The 16,979-nt window shown below is 32.0% G+C and overlaps 1 protein-coding gene across 1 annotated transcript in view; it reads left to right on the forward strand.

Moving 5' to 3' along the window:
* LOC106110069 overlaps positions 1-16,979 on the forward strand; it is a 102,300-nt gene that overhangs the window by 34,291 nt on the left and 51,030 nt on the right. The window contains exon 2 of the mRNA XM_013291755.1: positions 310-453. Within this exon, the coding sequence (XP_013147209.1) occupies positions 310-453 (144 nt within the window). The remainder of the gene's footprint in view (positions 1-309; positions 454-16,979) is intronic.

The raw sequence follows: 16,979 nt of genomic DNA on the forward strand, positions 1-16,979 counted from the left end.
AAATGTATTGATCTCAATTGCATTATTGGAAACGCTGGGCGTATGTATACTGCGTTGCGACATTATATTACCGTAAGTTTTTACTGCCGAAAAACTTGTCACTTTGTCATTAGATCAGTCTGTTAAAAAAACAATCAAAGATCGCATGACAAGCTTGCATAACTACTTATAAAATCATAGATGCGGTTTCATCCTATAGACAATACTCAAATACAGTGAAACTGTAAAAGGTACATAGTAGTGGGACATGTAGATTTAGCCATAATTTGTTTATTACTGTCTGCTGTACAATATGCGAACGTGTTACAGATATCGACTACAACTATGAAGAGGAAGATACAAGTGACGTCGATAAAGAACTGCGTCCAGTAATTCGTCGCACTGCGAAGCATATAGCCGCCGGTGAGGAGAGGCCGAGAATCAACTCAAGTCAACAGACTACGCCTATTGACGGTAAGTCATTGTTAAGTAATCTCCCCGGCAGATAAAATAATGTATCATTTAACAATAGCGATTAACTCGTCTGTTAAAATAATATATAAAAACTGCTGCAATAAATTGACGAGCGAATTATGAATCGGATGTCGGCAATTCATCGAAGCTACTTAATTTTCGATATGGAATGGAATTTAAAACAATTTATGATGGAATGTATGAAACATTCAATGTTATTTTGGTTGTTATTTTACCGATAAATTGAAATACTTTAAAACACAATAGTGCTCTTCGGGAGATGCGAAATGAACGGCATCAAACAAGATCCTCTGTTTGTATATTTAAACTGAGTAGAATGAATAAATTAAATTTCGTGCCAAGTTAAATGTGAGTTTATTGCGACTTTGGCAATGACTTAAACAGTATTAACATTAGACGTAAACAAATGACATTGAAATTGCTCGATTGCAGAGGCAATGTCCCATAATGCGCCTCTCTTATCTTTCAAGCAACCCGCAGTGTTATGTTAATTAGTCGGCTTGGCTGGCACCGGCGGCGTGATATCAAAATACCTTACACCGTGTATTTCCATGTTTATATCTTTTTCAAATTATATTTTACACAAAAATATGTGAAGATATGGTTAAGCGTATGACCATTTATTGTCATTCATCATTCATTTAATACAGTCAGCAATCTAAAACACAGTAGCCGTAAAACAGTGAAAGGAAAAATAGAAGAAAATGATTTTTTTATAATAACATAATGTTTTATACATATTATGATACTGATTATAAGATTATTAATAATTGCTTATATATATTAAGACTATTTTTGCCACTTAAACATTATCAAATTCAAGGTTTTACAACTTGAAGATAAATCAGGTTTAGAAAGAAACGTTAAATTCTCGTTGATAAATTGTACAAAATCTTGTTAGGAATAAGCTGTATTATGTTTAAAAAGATAACTGTCTCATATTATTTAATAACGTAAACATCTCTTGATGTTACAACACACGGGAGCTAATACCTATTATCCGATAATAAGCTCTGGGAAGATGTGAAGCAATTTCAACATAATTCGTTCACGAAATACTTTGTACCCGCTGTGTATTTAGATCGTTTACTTTATCGGACGATTTTTTTCATAAAAACCATTTTGTGTACGTTAAAGAATTAAGTTTGTTCTTGTTATTTTAGTACATTAAAAATTCACCTTTTACTAATTTTATTTCTTATTTAATATTATATATGCGAAAGTTTAGGTGGATGGATGTTTGTGAGAGTTTGTAGCTTAAATAATTTTAGTCAAAAATATAATCTTTATTTGTCAATAATATAGATCCAACTTACGTAGGACCTATCTATCCATGTTAACAATTTTTTTATAGTAGAAAGTTTTTTGTATGACTTAAACTAGTTTTTTCGTTTCCTAGTTTGGTTTTTTTTTTTAATAAAATAAGACAATATGAAGGTTTTTTAGAAAACTCAACTCATAGAAATAATTAAATAGGTAATAAGGTATTCATATTGAAATTTGATCAAGGATTGTGATGGGATATTTTCTTTAGTAATACGTGTAACTATTAAGTATTCATTTATTCGATAACTGAAATCGAAACATCTGTTTGAAATAACGTTGCACACTTTATACATTGTTTCCATTTGCATTGTTATTCAATGCTCATAAATGTTGAATAAATTTATATTAAAGTAGAGATAAATTTTGTCATTTACAGATATATTTATACATAGTCCGAAAAAAAAAATCGATTAATCTTTGTCACATATTGTCAAGGCGTATTTAAAATGCAATGTTTCGTTTATTTAAAGAAAAACTCGAAAAGACTTTTCAAATATAAAAGTCTGAGAGTTCAAAGAAAAAAAGATTTGAATAACACAACCCTCATTAACCGTTTCGTTTACTTTGTCTATATTTCAATAGTGTAAATTTAAACTCTTCCCAGAACTGACATAAATAAATTAAAAACACTACGTGGTAGTTGAAAAAACAAGGAAAGGGTTTCCATCCCAACCAAAATAAACACTAATTACGTATTAATGAAGTTTGTTATTTTCAAAAGTTACAACAGTTTAATCTCCAATCTTATCTTACTAATATTATAAATGCGAAAGTTTAGATGGAAGGACGTTTGTTGGAGTTTGTAGCCTAAACTGCTAGACGGATCTCGATCGTAAAAATTTGGTATAGACGTAAAAGATAGTCTGGAAGAACACATAGGCATCTCACTTTTGTTTTTTTTTTCCACGGGAACGGAATCGCGAGAGAAAGCTAGTAGTGTTACAAAGAGGAAATATTTTTACGTAACAAACTCGATAACTTCTTCATCAATGTTTTATATATTTTGCCAGCACGTTTGCTTTACTCGTATATTGCTGTAGAGTCTACCATGGTTATTCGATTCTCAATATAGCTTATATTAAATTTCAATAATACATTAATATACTGCTACAATATTCCGGGAACGTTACCTGAAAATGTTAAGCATATTTATTACTGTTTTATGCATTTATTTGCTTATTTTATTGTATATTATTACAACAGACACCACAAACCCGGGTAAAAATACTGGGAACTTATCGGAGGTTTCATTTTATCAGGAAAAATAATGTTTGGTTTTTAAATAATACCATTGTGTTGTCCACTTTTGTTACTTTTTTTATCCTGTAAATCCTGTTTAAATGAAGAATCATTTAAAATTGCCTTTTTTGTCCACGTGGAATTAAAAAAAAGCTAAAACGACGGGGATATATGTTTTTCAAAACTGTCCTCTAAATCTATACCAAATTTCATCGAAATCCGTTGAGCCGTTTAGGCTACAAACTCTAACAAACATTTATTTATCCATCCATTCATCTAAACTTTCGCATTTATAATATAAAAAGTAACAAGTTACAAATTTATGGATCAAATTGTTGTGTGTACTACGTCGTAGCAAGTATCGGTGTATGGGACTAGTAGCGTTGTTCAAAGCGGGATGTGTTCGACGCTTCACGCCCCACCCACTAACAGACGTTTACCTTTTGAAACCTTGTTGCCTGAACTAATTGATAAAGGGAGTTAAAACAAGCCGCACCTAGCCTGTGTATTGAACACGTAGTTAATTTATTACTGCAAAATAGTAAACTTGCTTTGCAATTTATGGTAGTATTTATTTTTAAATAAATGATTTTAGTAATTGTGACTGTTACAAAATTATTTAGTTACTAAATCATGGATTTTATCACATTTAGGTACAAATAAAGTATAATTTTTTATCATAAAGAAAGAGTTTGTTAATATTATTCTCAACTTAATATTTTGTCTGTGACTTGGCTCGAGTCATACCATAGTAATATATTGGTTGCAAAATTGCAGGTTTAAAAACAGTCTTTTTAAGAAGTTCTAAAACATTGGTACTTAAGCGGTCGCTCGTCGAAGATCCCTGCGTTCCTTCACCTCCACAATCGATTTGCGACAGCGAATTCAGCTCGGATAAAAACCAGATTGAACCAGACTGAGATGTTTTAAAAGCAAAGTCAGCTTATTCAGCGAGCGGTTACTGTAAATAAAGTGCACCTTTCGGTCTGGGATAATTGAGGTCGTTGCTAAAAAATAGTTTTAGAAATTCAACCGAATTCATAATTGTTCATATAATTATTTTCGCTTCTTAATCAACGGCGATGGAAATAAATATGGTAACTTAGAACAATACTTATCAAGAAAATTCAAACCAGAAATATCTTTTATAGATAGATAGAGATGTGCTAACCGGTGCACTATCGTAAAATTTGTGAAATTAAAAAGAAAAACAATAAGATTGTCTAATGTATGACGCACATATGAAGTACAATCTTACCTTTCCATATGGGTAGTAGGAAGTGGATTTAGTTTCGGCCTCTGGTACAGTTAACAGATAGTACGAATTTATTTCCACTTAACGCCTCGTGTGGTTGTTGTATTGCACCGGTCAAACGGAACATTCGTGCTCCAGCAAATACTTCTGTATGAGTAGTTTATCTCAGGAGTTGAACAGTGCTCGTCTACAGCTTATTCGGCTCTTAGTTCTAAAGTGCCAGCGCTGATGAGCTCTTCATTGATTTCATCGTTTTAGATTCGTTCGACGTAATAACATTCCAAGGTCTTTTTAAGCAAGGTCAGGTCACAGGTCGATTGGAAGCTGCATACTAATTAATCTACTTTAGGCCTTCTATATGTTTATATTTTATACATACTTCATGTTTGTAGTGTTTTGTTTCAGTCCGGAAATAGACTGGAATGAAATTTCCAGAATCTTTACTGTAAAAACTTTTTTCTTTGCTCATTAATCAAAATTGCTTATTGTTTGCGAAATGTAATCAAAAACTACATCAGGTAATCACTTTGTGAATTCCAAAAATATTGTAGGTATTTAATTGAAAAAACAATCATTTAATTGTAAAATGCCGTTGGCCACAAGCGCTTGTTGGAATGTAATCCATATCACGTGCGGGTGAGTAAAGACCGCATTCCCGTCGTTCAGCCTTTAGCAGACTGGTGCGAAAGCGAAATGAAATCGAAGCAAAACGAAGTTTAATACGAAACTCCCGTACTGTTTTGTGTATGTCTAAATGCATGCTATACGAACTCGAATCTTACTACCATAAATGCGAAAGTTTGGATGGATGGATGTTTGTTAGAGTTTGTAAACTAAACGGTTGAACGGATCCCGATGAAAATTGGCATAGATGTAGAGGATAGTCTGGAACACATGGGCTACTCAGTTTTGATTTTTTAATCCCACGCGGAAGGAGTCGAGGGCGATAGCTAGTATGTTATACTGCGTTTTGGGTATAATAACACTAATTTTGCCAGAATTTCGCTTCGGTTTTGATTCGCTATCACGGCTGTGTATCAAGCGTCAATCGGATAGAGCTTTGATGACCGCAGCAAGCGGATTTCAATTGATTAATTACTGATTCACAGAACTTGGCTATTTGTGTGTCGGACTAAAGCGTGAATAATCTACACTAGTAAAATAAACTTCACGCCGATAAATCATTTTGGAAATACACTTTTTAAATTGATTCTTTTTTTGACCGACTTTCCAAAAGAAGGAGGTACTCAATTCGTTTGCATGTATAGTATAGTATTTGCATACGTGTGTTACGGCATAACTCCGCCGCTACAGTACCGATTTTGATAATTCTTTTTTTATCCGAAAGGTAGTGCTTGTAGGTGCGTCCCATTTTTTTGTTTGATTTTTATTACATCTAATTACGCGTAAAAGTCGTCTTATGTCATTGTTGTCTCATAAGAGCGGGGCGCACACCTTTGACAAAACTTTCGTACAACTGTTGTCGATTGTTTCATACCCTATTCAACTGTTTGTTGTATGTACCTCCAGATAAGCTCATAGGAATCGAAGAGATTAAACAGCCTTGCGATAGTTTAGTTGAACGTGTTTGCACGCTCTTAAGATTAGCATCTTCATTTTTGGTTGCTTATATCAAAACCATAATGAAAAGGAATCTATACTAATGTTATAAAGTGAAAAAATTTGTATTTTGTATGTCTTGAAATAACTCAAAAACTACTGGTGCTATTTAAAAAAAATTCACCATTAAAAAGCTATGTTATCACTGAGTAACATAGGCTATGCTTTTATTTTTTTTATTTCATGAGGGCGAAGTCGCGAGCAACTGCTAGTGATCGATATATGGTTAAGTGAGTTATGCCTTTGGCGCTGGCTTTGAATTTCATAGCTACACGAGATGGGTTCAATTGAGTCTATCAAGACTAAAATTATTAATTGGCTATTCCAGTAGGTTCCAATATTCCGAACGCCCGTTAAATTACATTTTAATTTATATATGGATTCCGTCCAATATAACTGATATTATTTAAATGAATATTAACTAACGAGTTTTATAAATATCAACACTGGAAAAGCAAATAAACAGAAGTATGAAAAGCTGCATGCGTTAGGCGATTACAGCCATTGTTTTATCGACATATCTACTTAGATAAAATTAGATTGAATTATTTTATCACAGTGGAATTCTACTGTTAAAAAATCCGTACATAAATGTTTGGTTACCTCGCTCATTCCTTGCTAATGAAATAGAAAATCTATGCTTTAGCGCAGATGTTTGGGCAGTGGAAACGGTGATAAGTTACAGAATTAACTAGCAGTATGCATAGGTATACGGAACGGCCCGCTAACTTGATTTACTGAGTTCGGACTCTATAACTGCGTTATTCTGATTAAACTGTTCCCGCCGACACTTCGTCTTCAAATGTAATTATAAATGACTGTTATTTGATTGCTATAATATTAAGCTTCATTAAAAGAAGGATTTTTATATTTAGTTATTGTAATTATATAGTCATATGTTTATTCTTACGACAACGGAATAATTTAATTTTAATAACTATAACTTTTCAGGTTTACTGTGAAACATGTAACATTTTGGCACCCTCGTCTCGAGTGTACTAATTGCAGGCAACACAATACCTAGTTCATTTGTGTAAGCAAACTAACCTCAAATTCTGCACAAAATTGTTGTAGAAGTTACTGTTAGAAAACTAGATAACACGAACTCACATCATTGTCAACTGAAAACAAAACTTTACGTGCTATACGAGCAGCGTCTGAAATTATCTCTGTGATCTAGAGTTTTGAAAGGAGACTCTGTGTAATTTATGCTACTAAATACTGTTATTTATCCATAGGTTTTGTGAGTAAAACAGGAAAAAATAGATTTAGAAGAAAACAGCTATATCTTACTTATATTACAAATACAAAAGTTTAGATGGATGTATGTTAGTTTATAGACTAAACAGCAGAACGGATTTCCATGAAATTTGGAATAGACGTGGACGATAAAGATGTTTTTTTTTATGATAGAAACAAAATAAATTTATACAAGTACATTTTTATATCAAACTAAAACACAAATATTAGGATGGTAAAGAATAAACCAGACAATAAAACATGTATTCGAATAATAAGGAAATGTGAGGAAAAGTAATTTCAAATAATAAAGGTTTGCGGGAAATCTTATGAGGGCAGGTTTTTATTCAATAAAAAGACAAATGATGGTGTATGAATAATAAAAAAGTATGAGATATATATTATTAACTTTATTGGTAAAACACAAAAGAAATTGTGGCCTCGTCACGGCTTCTATTGTAAATGTTGATTGGAAAAAGTAGGTTTATTTACCGATGAAAAAAGACAGTTATAAATAAAATTAATAACAACTTTAAGTGTCTTAAGTCAACTGAATGTCGTTTCAAGTTAGAAAGTTTTATTGCGACATTACTTCGTAATTTACACTTGAACTGCCTTAATAACTTACGACTAACTTTAGTTTAACTAAGAACCTTTGAAAGACTTTTTAATCATTTGAAATATAATATTCAATATTATATAATATAATATTCAATATTATATTTCGTAAAAAACCAAGTCAAGGTTAACAGAGTAAAACTTCTCCTGCAGGTTTTTTTTTAATAGTTAATTACTAAGTTTAATGTTAACTATTTAGAACACTAATTGATTGAAAAGTAATTCAAAACAAATCTAACGCTTTTAAAAGTCTTGTAGAAATTTTACGAACATGAATCGAAGAGTACGAACGAAACCTAAAATAATTCAATATAGCCCTTCAAACATATATCTACTTATGTCTTCTATCTATATTTATCTTCTATCTATACATATAAAAAAATAGAGTGTCTGTTTGTAATATCAAAAGAAAAATTCAAGATTTCGGGATGATGACGAAAATCGTATTTGGAAAATTTTTGTTTTTCTGTCTGCAAGCTGCGTTTGTTTCGGATAACCTCCGAAACGACTGGGCCGATTTCGACGGGACTTTCATGGGAGGGTAGTTAAAATGGATAGGTATTATAGGCTACTTTTTTTTTAAATTCCGCGCTGTCAAAATCGCGTAACGGGTGGTCCAAATTTGCGCTAACGAAGTTTGCGGGCGACAGCTCGTTTAGGAATAAACAGACGTTTGAAAATAAAAAAACATTACCTTCATTACAGTAAAAAAAGAGATGAAGTACAGTTTATTTATAAAAATGAAAAACAATTGTGAGAATAAGAATTAATCTACGTTTTTACTCCATTCCAATTGGCGGCAATCAAGTGAGATTACTAGTGTGGTAGTCGACGTCCGCAGTGCGGTATTTCCCAGATTTTGCAAATATATTTTCCTCCAATGGTTTTATACCGTAAAATAAAATACTTTCATTTAAAATACACGTCAATTTGTTGGTAGACGCCTTTGTCATTTATTCAAATAATTGTCACTTTCATTTGTTAAATAATATTATAGAAGGACGATGAATAAAAATAATTCTATTTAAAAAAAAGGCCCTTTCTGGTCAAGAGCCATATCATATTCTAAAGTAGGATAACAAGTTTTAATTTCTAATTAAACGTTTGATGTGTTTTTGTCCAGAAATTTAAGATACTCAGTGAATTGAAAATAAGCACTTTAGTGAATAGAAGTAAATAAAATAATTCCATTGTGATAAGTGTAATTTAAAAAAAGTATTAAAATAAATTACGTATATTTCAGCTTTGTAATGCTCATTTTCATAATTCTCGAATATTCTGTTCACATTTATCGTAAATAATAACAGTACTTGTATTTCATGGGAGGAACGATACTTAAATACGTATTTAAGGTAAAGATTTTATACAAAAATTAGTATTGTTTTAAAAGTGAATAACAGTATCAAAGCGGAAGAAAAGAAATCTTCATTTTTCTCTACAGCTTAGTTATTGACAATAACTTGGGCGCCAACATTAAAAATGAGTAAGGAATTAATTGTTGGCAAATTTTACGCTATAAATTGTAACGGGAACATCAAAATCTGAAATGAAAGCTGAATTAATTCATTTATTTCATAATGAGGTGTCCAAATACTTTACGTTCTCGAAACCCTTTGTCGGCGGGTTGTGTTCATTTTAAAATATTAAATACCGATAGCTATGTTAAATAAGCTTACTTGAAAATGTTGGCTGTAATTGTTCTTCGTACAATACTGTGGTGAGAATAATAATACGTAGAAATATCACTGTATACCTCGGCTGACACCGACATCAAAGTAATAATAATTGTACAATATAACAGCTACAAAAAGAGAGGTTTACTATTTTCAAGGAATTATTTCGTTACTTTTTAGTGTATTGTTTTTTTTTTGAGAATATATTGTTTTTAGTGTATTTTGTTTGGAAGTCGGTTGTGTTTTTAACTAAAGTACTGGTTAACACTGGCTATTTATTATTACTTCAAACCGATAAATTATTCGTTCACGTGTTTGAGTTTTGTAATACGGAAGTTTAGATAGATCTGTACTTGTTAGAAGTATTAAGTATCATCGGAAAGGCCTAACGGATCTGTATTAAATTTTGCACATATGTAAAAATTAATGTGAAAGAACACAGAATATTTCCTTTTTGTTTATATTCCGCGCGCTCGGAATTAGTTTATGTATAAAAATTAAATCTACTTTAAAAATCGGATACGTAATATTACTTTTATAATAACTTTTTTCCAATATTTTTTGTGAACAGATTTTAATATTTCTTCAGCGGGTAAATGGGATGATCCAAAAATGTGAAACTACAATTTTATTTAACATTCATGTGACATTCTCAATTTTAGGCCTCCGCTGTTTAAACGAGATTTAATGAGATTTTACTGGACGAATCCCACCTTTAAGCCGATGTATTATAATTACCTAATGAAATCACTTGTTATTTCATTTTTTTAATATGAAAGGAATTACTTTTTTCTTGAAGGTTCAGCGTTTTCAAGAAATTTTCTTCCTATTAGTTAATCTTGAAAGCTTTATATAGGCTTTTAGAAGCATTACACGTAACTTGTATATCTGTACGTAGTCAACAAGGGTTTTCCCTTATGCTAAATTTAAAACTCTTGACCCGATAAACTGGCCTTACTCAAGTCTTGTACAGCAGCAGGTTATAAGTTATTTTAAGCAATATGCATAACATGTGGTACAAACTAGTGGAAAAATACTATTTAGATTAGAAAACGTCGTCCGCGTGAAGTTATAAAAAAAACAAAAGTAAGTTATGTGTGTGACTATCCTCCACATATGTGCAAAATTTCATCGAGATCCGTTGACATTTAAGGATACAAACTCGTAACAAACATCCATCCATCTAAACTTTTACATTTATAATATTGATAGAGACTGAGTATACTAATGATGTAGTCCTGAAAACGAATACATCATTAGAAGTGAAGATAATTTAGATTAACTCATTTAATGTGAGACAAGTGAACACTTTGAGGTGATAGTAACATCCTTAGTGAACTCCGACATGTAATGAGTTACGTACGCAAGCATGCGATTATTTCCAGTCACTTCTCTTTAGAGTTAATGTTCTTCGTTTGCTAAAGGTTCGGTTACATTACGAGAGTTTTACTGCTAGCCGTGAACGTTTTATACGAGAAATATCGTAACGTTCAAAAGGATAAGCTGAACAATATCATGGCTATGTAATGCATTCAGAGAAGCTGCTTTTAGGAGTAATATTCCGGTCATATTCAAATTTCAGTGTGATAACTAGGTACCCGTGATTTGTACATGGTGAGTCGAGACGTTCAAATCGCATCGAACCGCCATTCGAAATTTAAATTTTCTTTATCCGTTTGCGTTGGTTTATAAAGTTCACATTACAAAACATTCGTACTGTTCTACAAAATCGTGTAGTTTGTTCATATTGAGGCGAAAAATTATCACCTGGGACAATATCTCCGCTCGGTAGTGTAAACTAGGCATTACCATCTTCATCTATACGGTGCATTTGCGCTGAATGTTCTTAGTACCTTGAGTGAGTTTATGTTACACTGTACGTTAGTTTCAATGCATTTCTCTTTAACATAACTGTAAGTTGCTGCAGAAATAATGATGTACGCTTCGTCTCAGCTCATTTTCATGTATTAAGACTGAACCGACTTTAAAGTTATACAGATAGTTACATTACTAACGACTAGAGTAGGATCTTGAACCAAAGTAAACAAGAATTTAAGAAGTTCTGTTCTCAGTGAATTTATGTGAAACTTCATAATTTAATTAAATATGACTATAAGGAAAACTTTATTCCCATCAGTATTCGAGTTTTAATTAACTCGAAGTCTACTAGTAAATATAAGATGTATTTGCGTAATGAAATTTTCTAAAGCTGCTTTTAATGCAAAGAAGATCATAATCTACTCGTATGTGAATATTCCTTTGACGTATGTCGTCCAGCGAAAAGTTCAGAAAAGAAGATAACGTCGCCATCTATTCATAGATCAAATTTTTTAATCAAACTTTTCAACCAGTATTTGCCAGTATATCCTATTTTGACCGACTTCCCAAAAGAAGGAGGTACTCAATTCGTCTGTATGTTTTTTTTTATTTTTTTTTATGCCGGCATAATATTTTTTCTAACCAAACAGTGAAAATACTTTGCTATAAACATTTAACTAGTTCTACGCTTTAACAAACCAGAAATGTATTCTAAAAAAGGCTGGTTAACTCTGTTACCATGAAAGTATGTAGATTGTAATGTTTATACTTAAAATATTTATTGTAGCTGTCTAATAATTATCGCTCTATCTATATGTATAAACATATAATAAGATTGGAGTGTTTGTAATATTATATCAAAAGAAAAATCCCAGATTTCGGGAAGATAATGTATTTGCGCTGTTGATAACGAAAATCACATTTAAAATATTTTTTTGTCTGTCTGTGTGTCTGTCCGCAAGCCACGTTTGTTCCGGGTAATGTCCAAAACGCCTGGCCGATTTCGATCGAACCTTCACTGAAAGGTAGCTGACATAGACGGGCATATTATAGGCTATTTTTTTTAAATTTCGCGCTGTCAAAATGGCGACCGGACCGGATCTCTGGAACGGGTGGACCGATTTGGACGGGACTTTGACTGGAAGGTAGCTGTTAAAAGGTAGATGCAAACGGGAATGTTCTGCTCTCACGAAGTTTGCGGGCGACAGCTCGTACCCTAAATTTCTATTGTAGATGTCTAATAATTATCTCATATAGGAACGATCTAGTAATTTTCTGAGGTAAAAAATATTGTTAGTTATATCATCAGCATAATTAATGTTATTCATAAAAGTCTATTAGTGTTTGAAATGCATTTATTTGTCTATGTTTTTTAATCAAAATAATGTATCATGCTGACGTCAAATATTATTTCAGATGAATTGAAAAGCCCGCGCCGTTTTCCTAACAATATGCTTTTTGTGTAAATTCTACGCTAACATTCATTTTAGGTGTTTCTCACAGATATGCTGTATTTTGCATCCATCTCTGAAATTAATGTCTTCAGTGCAGGCTCATTTCATACGCATAAAATTTTAAGAAGCTAAGAAATGTTTGTACTTTTATTTACAAATAATTAAAATCAACAACATTCAGGGTCATTAAATTGTCACTAAGATATACCTTTAGTGAATAAAATATGAGAAATCTACATTAAGAGTAGCTTAACCAGCTCTAGGTGTGGGAGTTAGTTCTTTTGGGTAGAATCTACGTCTATGTCGGTGGCTTTAAAACTTATTAGAAAATTTTGTACATAAATTCCGGGTTCCCGGCGTTGTTTCATGCACTAGAGATTGATGCAATACGAACGTTGAAGTGCCGCGAGGCTTGACACATATTTCAGTTCGTGTGAAAACTGCGACAATTATTGTTAAACTTGAGTTTTACCAAACTTCTACATATTAATTAACAAATTTTACATTCATGGCGTAATTTGTACGTATTTTTGAATTACGAGTATTTCGTTTTGATAGCATCAAAGAAAATCCAGTTATTTTTTTCACGTTGCATAAAACGGTGCGCTGTCGCCGTCAAAAGATATGATTTGATTTTTGCTTTTTCAACGACTACTTTTTCCTTTGAGTTTTGAAAAGTATTTTGCACAGAACGTTGTGAAATTTTTGTTTCGTTCAATGAATGTGATAAATTAAATTAGTAATTCGCAAGACACCCAATTTACGATGCACAAACTATGCGTATCATCCAGGGTTGATAAATTTCATTCAGAGTTGGAATTCTCATGGCAATTGTACTGTTTCCACAAATTCACATCTGGAGCTCTCGCGACAAATTAGACTGCAACTAATATTTCAGTCTTCGACAGTGGGAGGTTATATAATAACTTTTAATATAACACATGTAGTTACTTAGGTTGTAAAAAAAATCATCTATATCTATGCATATAATAAAATTGGAGTGTCTGTGATATCAAATGAAAAATTCCACACATCGGGAAGATGATGCATTTGCGTTGCTGATAATGAAAATCGAATTTGATTTTGTTCGTCTGTCTGTCTTTCCATACCTACGCTTGTTCCGGGTACTCTCCGAAACGGCTGGGTCCGTACCTTCACGTGAACCGTAAAACTGTACTTTAGGGTAGCTGACATAGACGGGCATATTATGTACTACTTTTTTATCTTCATATTGCTTGAACGAAGTCGCTGCCAACAGCTAGTATTCCAAGAGTTCATTGACTCGGTTTTTCCAACCACGATGATAAAAAATGCTCTTCTCTCTGTATATAGAGACATCAGATATTATTCCCTAAAAGATTTTATATTTCGAAAAGAGGAACACCATTTTTACACAATAAACAGCGACGATAAATATTTTAAGCGTTTTTAAATTTGATAAACCAACTCGTATCATGTTTGAAAATATTTTTGTCATGGAAATACATTGATACCTTTTCATCAATTCTACGAAAAGAGTATTACTTACTTCAATACGCATATTAATTGAAGAATAATTTGTGATACAATAACTGTAATAAGTAAATAAATATACCGAGAATTGTATTGCGTTAAATTTTAGTTTTGTATTAAAATTAAATGTAATATCTTTCACTAGTTACACTTGGTTTTGGTTAATAAAAATAGTAACGTTTTAATATTCAATACTTTTATTCATAAATCATAAACATGTTTACGGGATGGTTGCAGAAATCAGTTTCTGCTTTCAAACTGTTTACTGCAAACAAAAATATGAGCAATTCAGTGCACTGAAGCAAAGAAGTTCAAACAATGACAGGATAAGTAGAAGCATTCAACGAATATTATACTAGAAAGAAATGCAATGTAAAACACTAGACAAAGTATTAGGTTGTATATTTGTAGGGTAAAATTTAAAGATTATGAAAAAAAAACAATCTTATCGTAAATATAACGTATTTTATTTTTTGAAAACTAAATGGTCAACATTTTAAAATAGGATAAAATCAACGAGCAATAAGTTTTCTTTCAACGCTTGGAGTGAGGTGGGCAATCCCATTTATCTATTATCTCTTGAAAGTCAACTGAGAACATAGCTCGTCCTGTCTTTTTAATCTATGAATAAAGAGGAAAGATCTGTATTTTTGTAACTCAATAACTACTGGGCGCATTACAAAAATTCTAACACCATTAGAAGGCTACGTTATCACTATATTTAATTGACAAAGTCGCGAGCAACACCTAGTGTTATGGATAAAGCAGTTTTTTTTCGTATCCGTGGTACCTTTTATTCTACTATTTCTTTTGTCTCAAATTAACAATAATTATAAACTGGCTAGATTGATTGGTTCTAAGTTATTTCTTTTAAAGAAAAATAAAAAATATTTTTCCATTAAAGATTCATTTCGACCCACGAAGTTAACTGAGATGGAATATACACTATTATTATAAAGAAGAAAGATTTGCATTTTGGTATGTATTTGATTCACGTAAAAACTACCGGGCCGTTTATAAAAACTTCCACCATTAAAAAGGTAATTTTTTATCTGTGAGTTTGATTATTACCACTGTTTGGGAACTATAAATAAAAAGTATATTGCTGGACCCTTGCGTTAAAACACTAAATTTTCTTTTGTCGGCTTAATTGTAGATATTAAATAGTTCTACAAAAAAGTGATAGCATATATGTATCTTGAACTGTTTTCTTACAATAACCATTTTTTTTTGTTTACAAAACGAATTAAAAACCGCGTGGTATTTGCGTCGTTGTTTTAATGGTTTCTATATTAATCCTTATCCAAATAAATGCGTTTGTTGTCAGGAGAATTTAATGTAGAATAATAACATATGCCATAAATTGGTTGTGCTCTTACATGTTCAACGAAATTAATACGTCCAGGAATAACCGCAATAATAACGCATGTTAATTTTATGAATGTTTGAAACAACAATGACATTGGTGCGGTCGTGACGTTAGACCGCCGCAAAATTGTGGTATAATACCATAGACATGCATAAATAGATAGGCGATTATTTGAAAATGACAGCTTTGCTTCGTTCCGACATTAACGCACCTACTATGCAACCATCAACGCTAAAAGGCGAAAATCAAGTAGACACATACTACATTTTATAGCCTGTCCATTTAGAGAGGTCAGTGTAAAATACACATTAAAGTTGATATGATTGATAAATACATTTATATGAAGCGAGTAATTCGTATTTATTTGGTGAAAGCTTTCTCGGAAATGGCTTTTACGAGTTAAGTGAAATTTTCTACGTTTTCGATTTTTATATTTCAACAACTTTCATTTCGCAACGTTTAGTTTCAAAGGATTGCGTTTCTAAAAGTTCATTAAATAGTTTTTAGACTTTTTAGACTTCACTATTATCTTAATTCAACCTGAATTAAAAAAAAGTCATGTTTTAAACGTTTAGCCTTATCCATACTATAAAAAAAAACATTATAGATTGTTACTTATAGTGTTTGCAAAAATTATCTTGTAAAATATTTTAAATGTATACAGTAATCAGTATTTTAACTTTCTTACTTTAATTTCAGTATTTCTTCTTCTTCGCACTTATTTCTCGGATATTTTAAGCTTCCGTATAAATAACAGAAAATCTTTTCCCGCTAACTCCGCACCTTATAACGCCAAGTTTTCCGGCTTTATAATATTCACCCTGCGCTCTGAGACATTCATGCACATTTTTGTTAGCGGAAATTTTATTACGTTACTACTCTGTTGAAGTCTATTTATATAAAAAGAGACAGTTTATTTACTCTACTTCAAAACTTTAACTTTTTCACTTTAAAACCATTGGAGCTTTTTAACAAGTTTTTTTTTTTGTAATACAATTTTATATAATCTTAATATTTTACTCTCACTAATGTTATAAATGCTATAGTTTAGATGGATGTTTGTTAGAGTTTGCCGCCTAAACGGCTGAGCGGATATCTATGAAATTTGGCATAGATGTAGAGCTTAATCTGGAAGAACACATAGACTTTCTTTTTTTGTAATTCCACGCAGGCGTAGTTGCGAGTGAAAGCTAGTATTTTTATATCCCGTCCAAATCGGTCCACACGTTCCAGAGATAGTGGTCCGGTCGCCATTTTAACAGAGTGGAATTAAAAAAGTAGCCTATAATATGCCCGTCTATGTCAGCTACCCTCCAGTGAAAGTCCGCTCGAAATCGGCAAAGCCGTTTTGGAGATTACCCGGAACAAACACGGCTTGCGGA

The sequence above is a fragment of the Papilio polytes genome, unplaced genomic scaffold (genome assembly GCF_000836215.1).
Source record: "Papilio polytes unplaced genomic scaffold, Ppol_1.0 DF820889.1, whole genome shotgun sequence".
Taxonomy (NCBI): Eukaryota; Metazoa; Arthropoda; class Insecta; order Lepidoptera; family Papilionidae; genus Papilio; species Papilio polytes.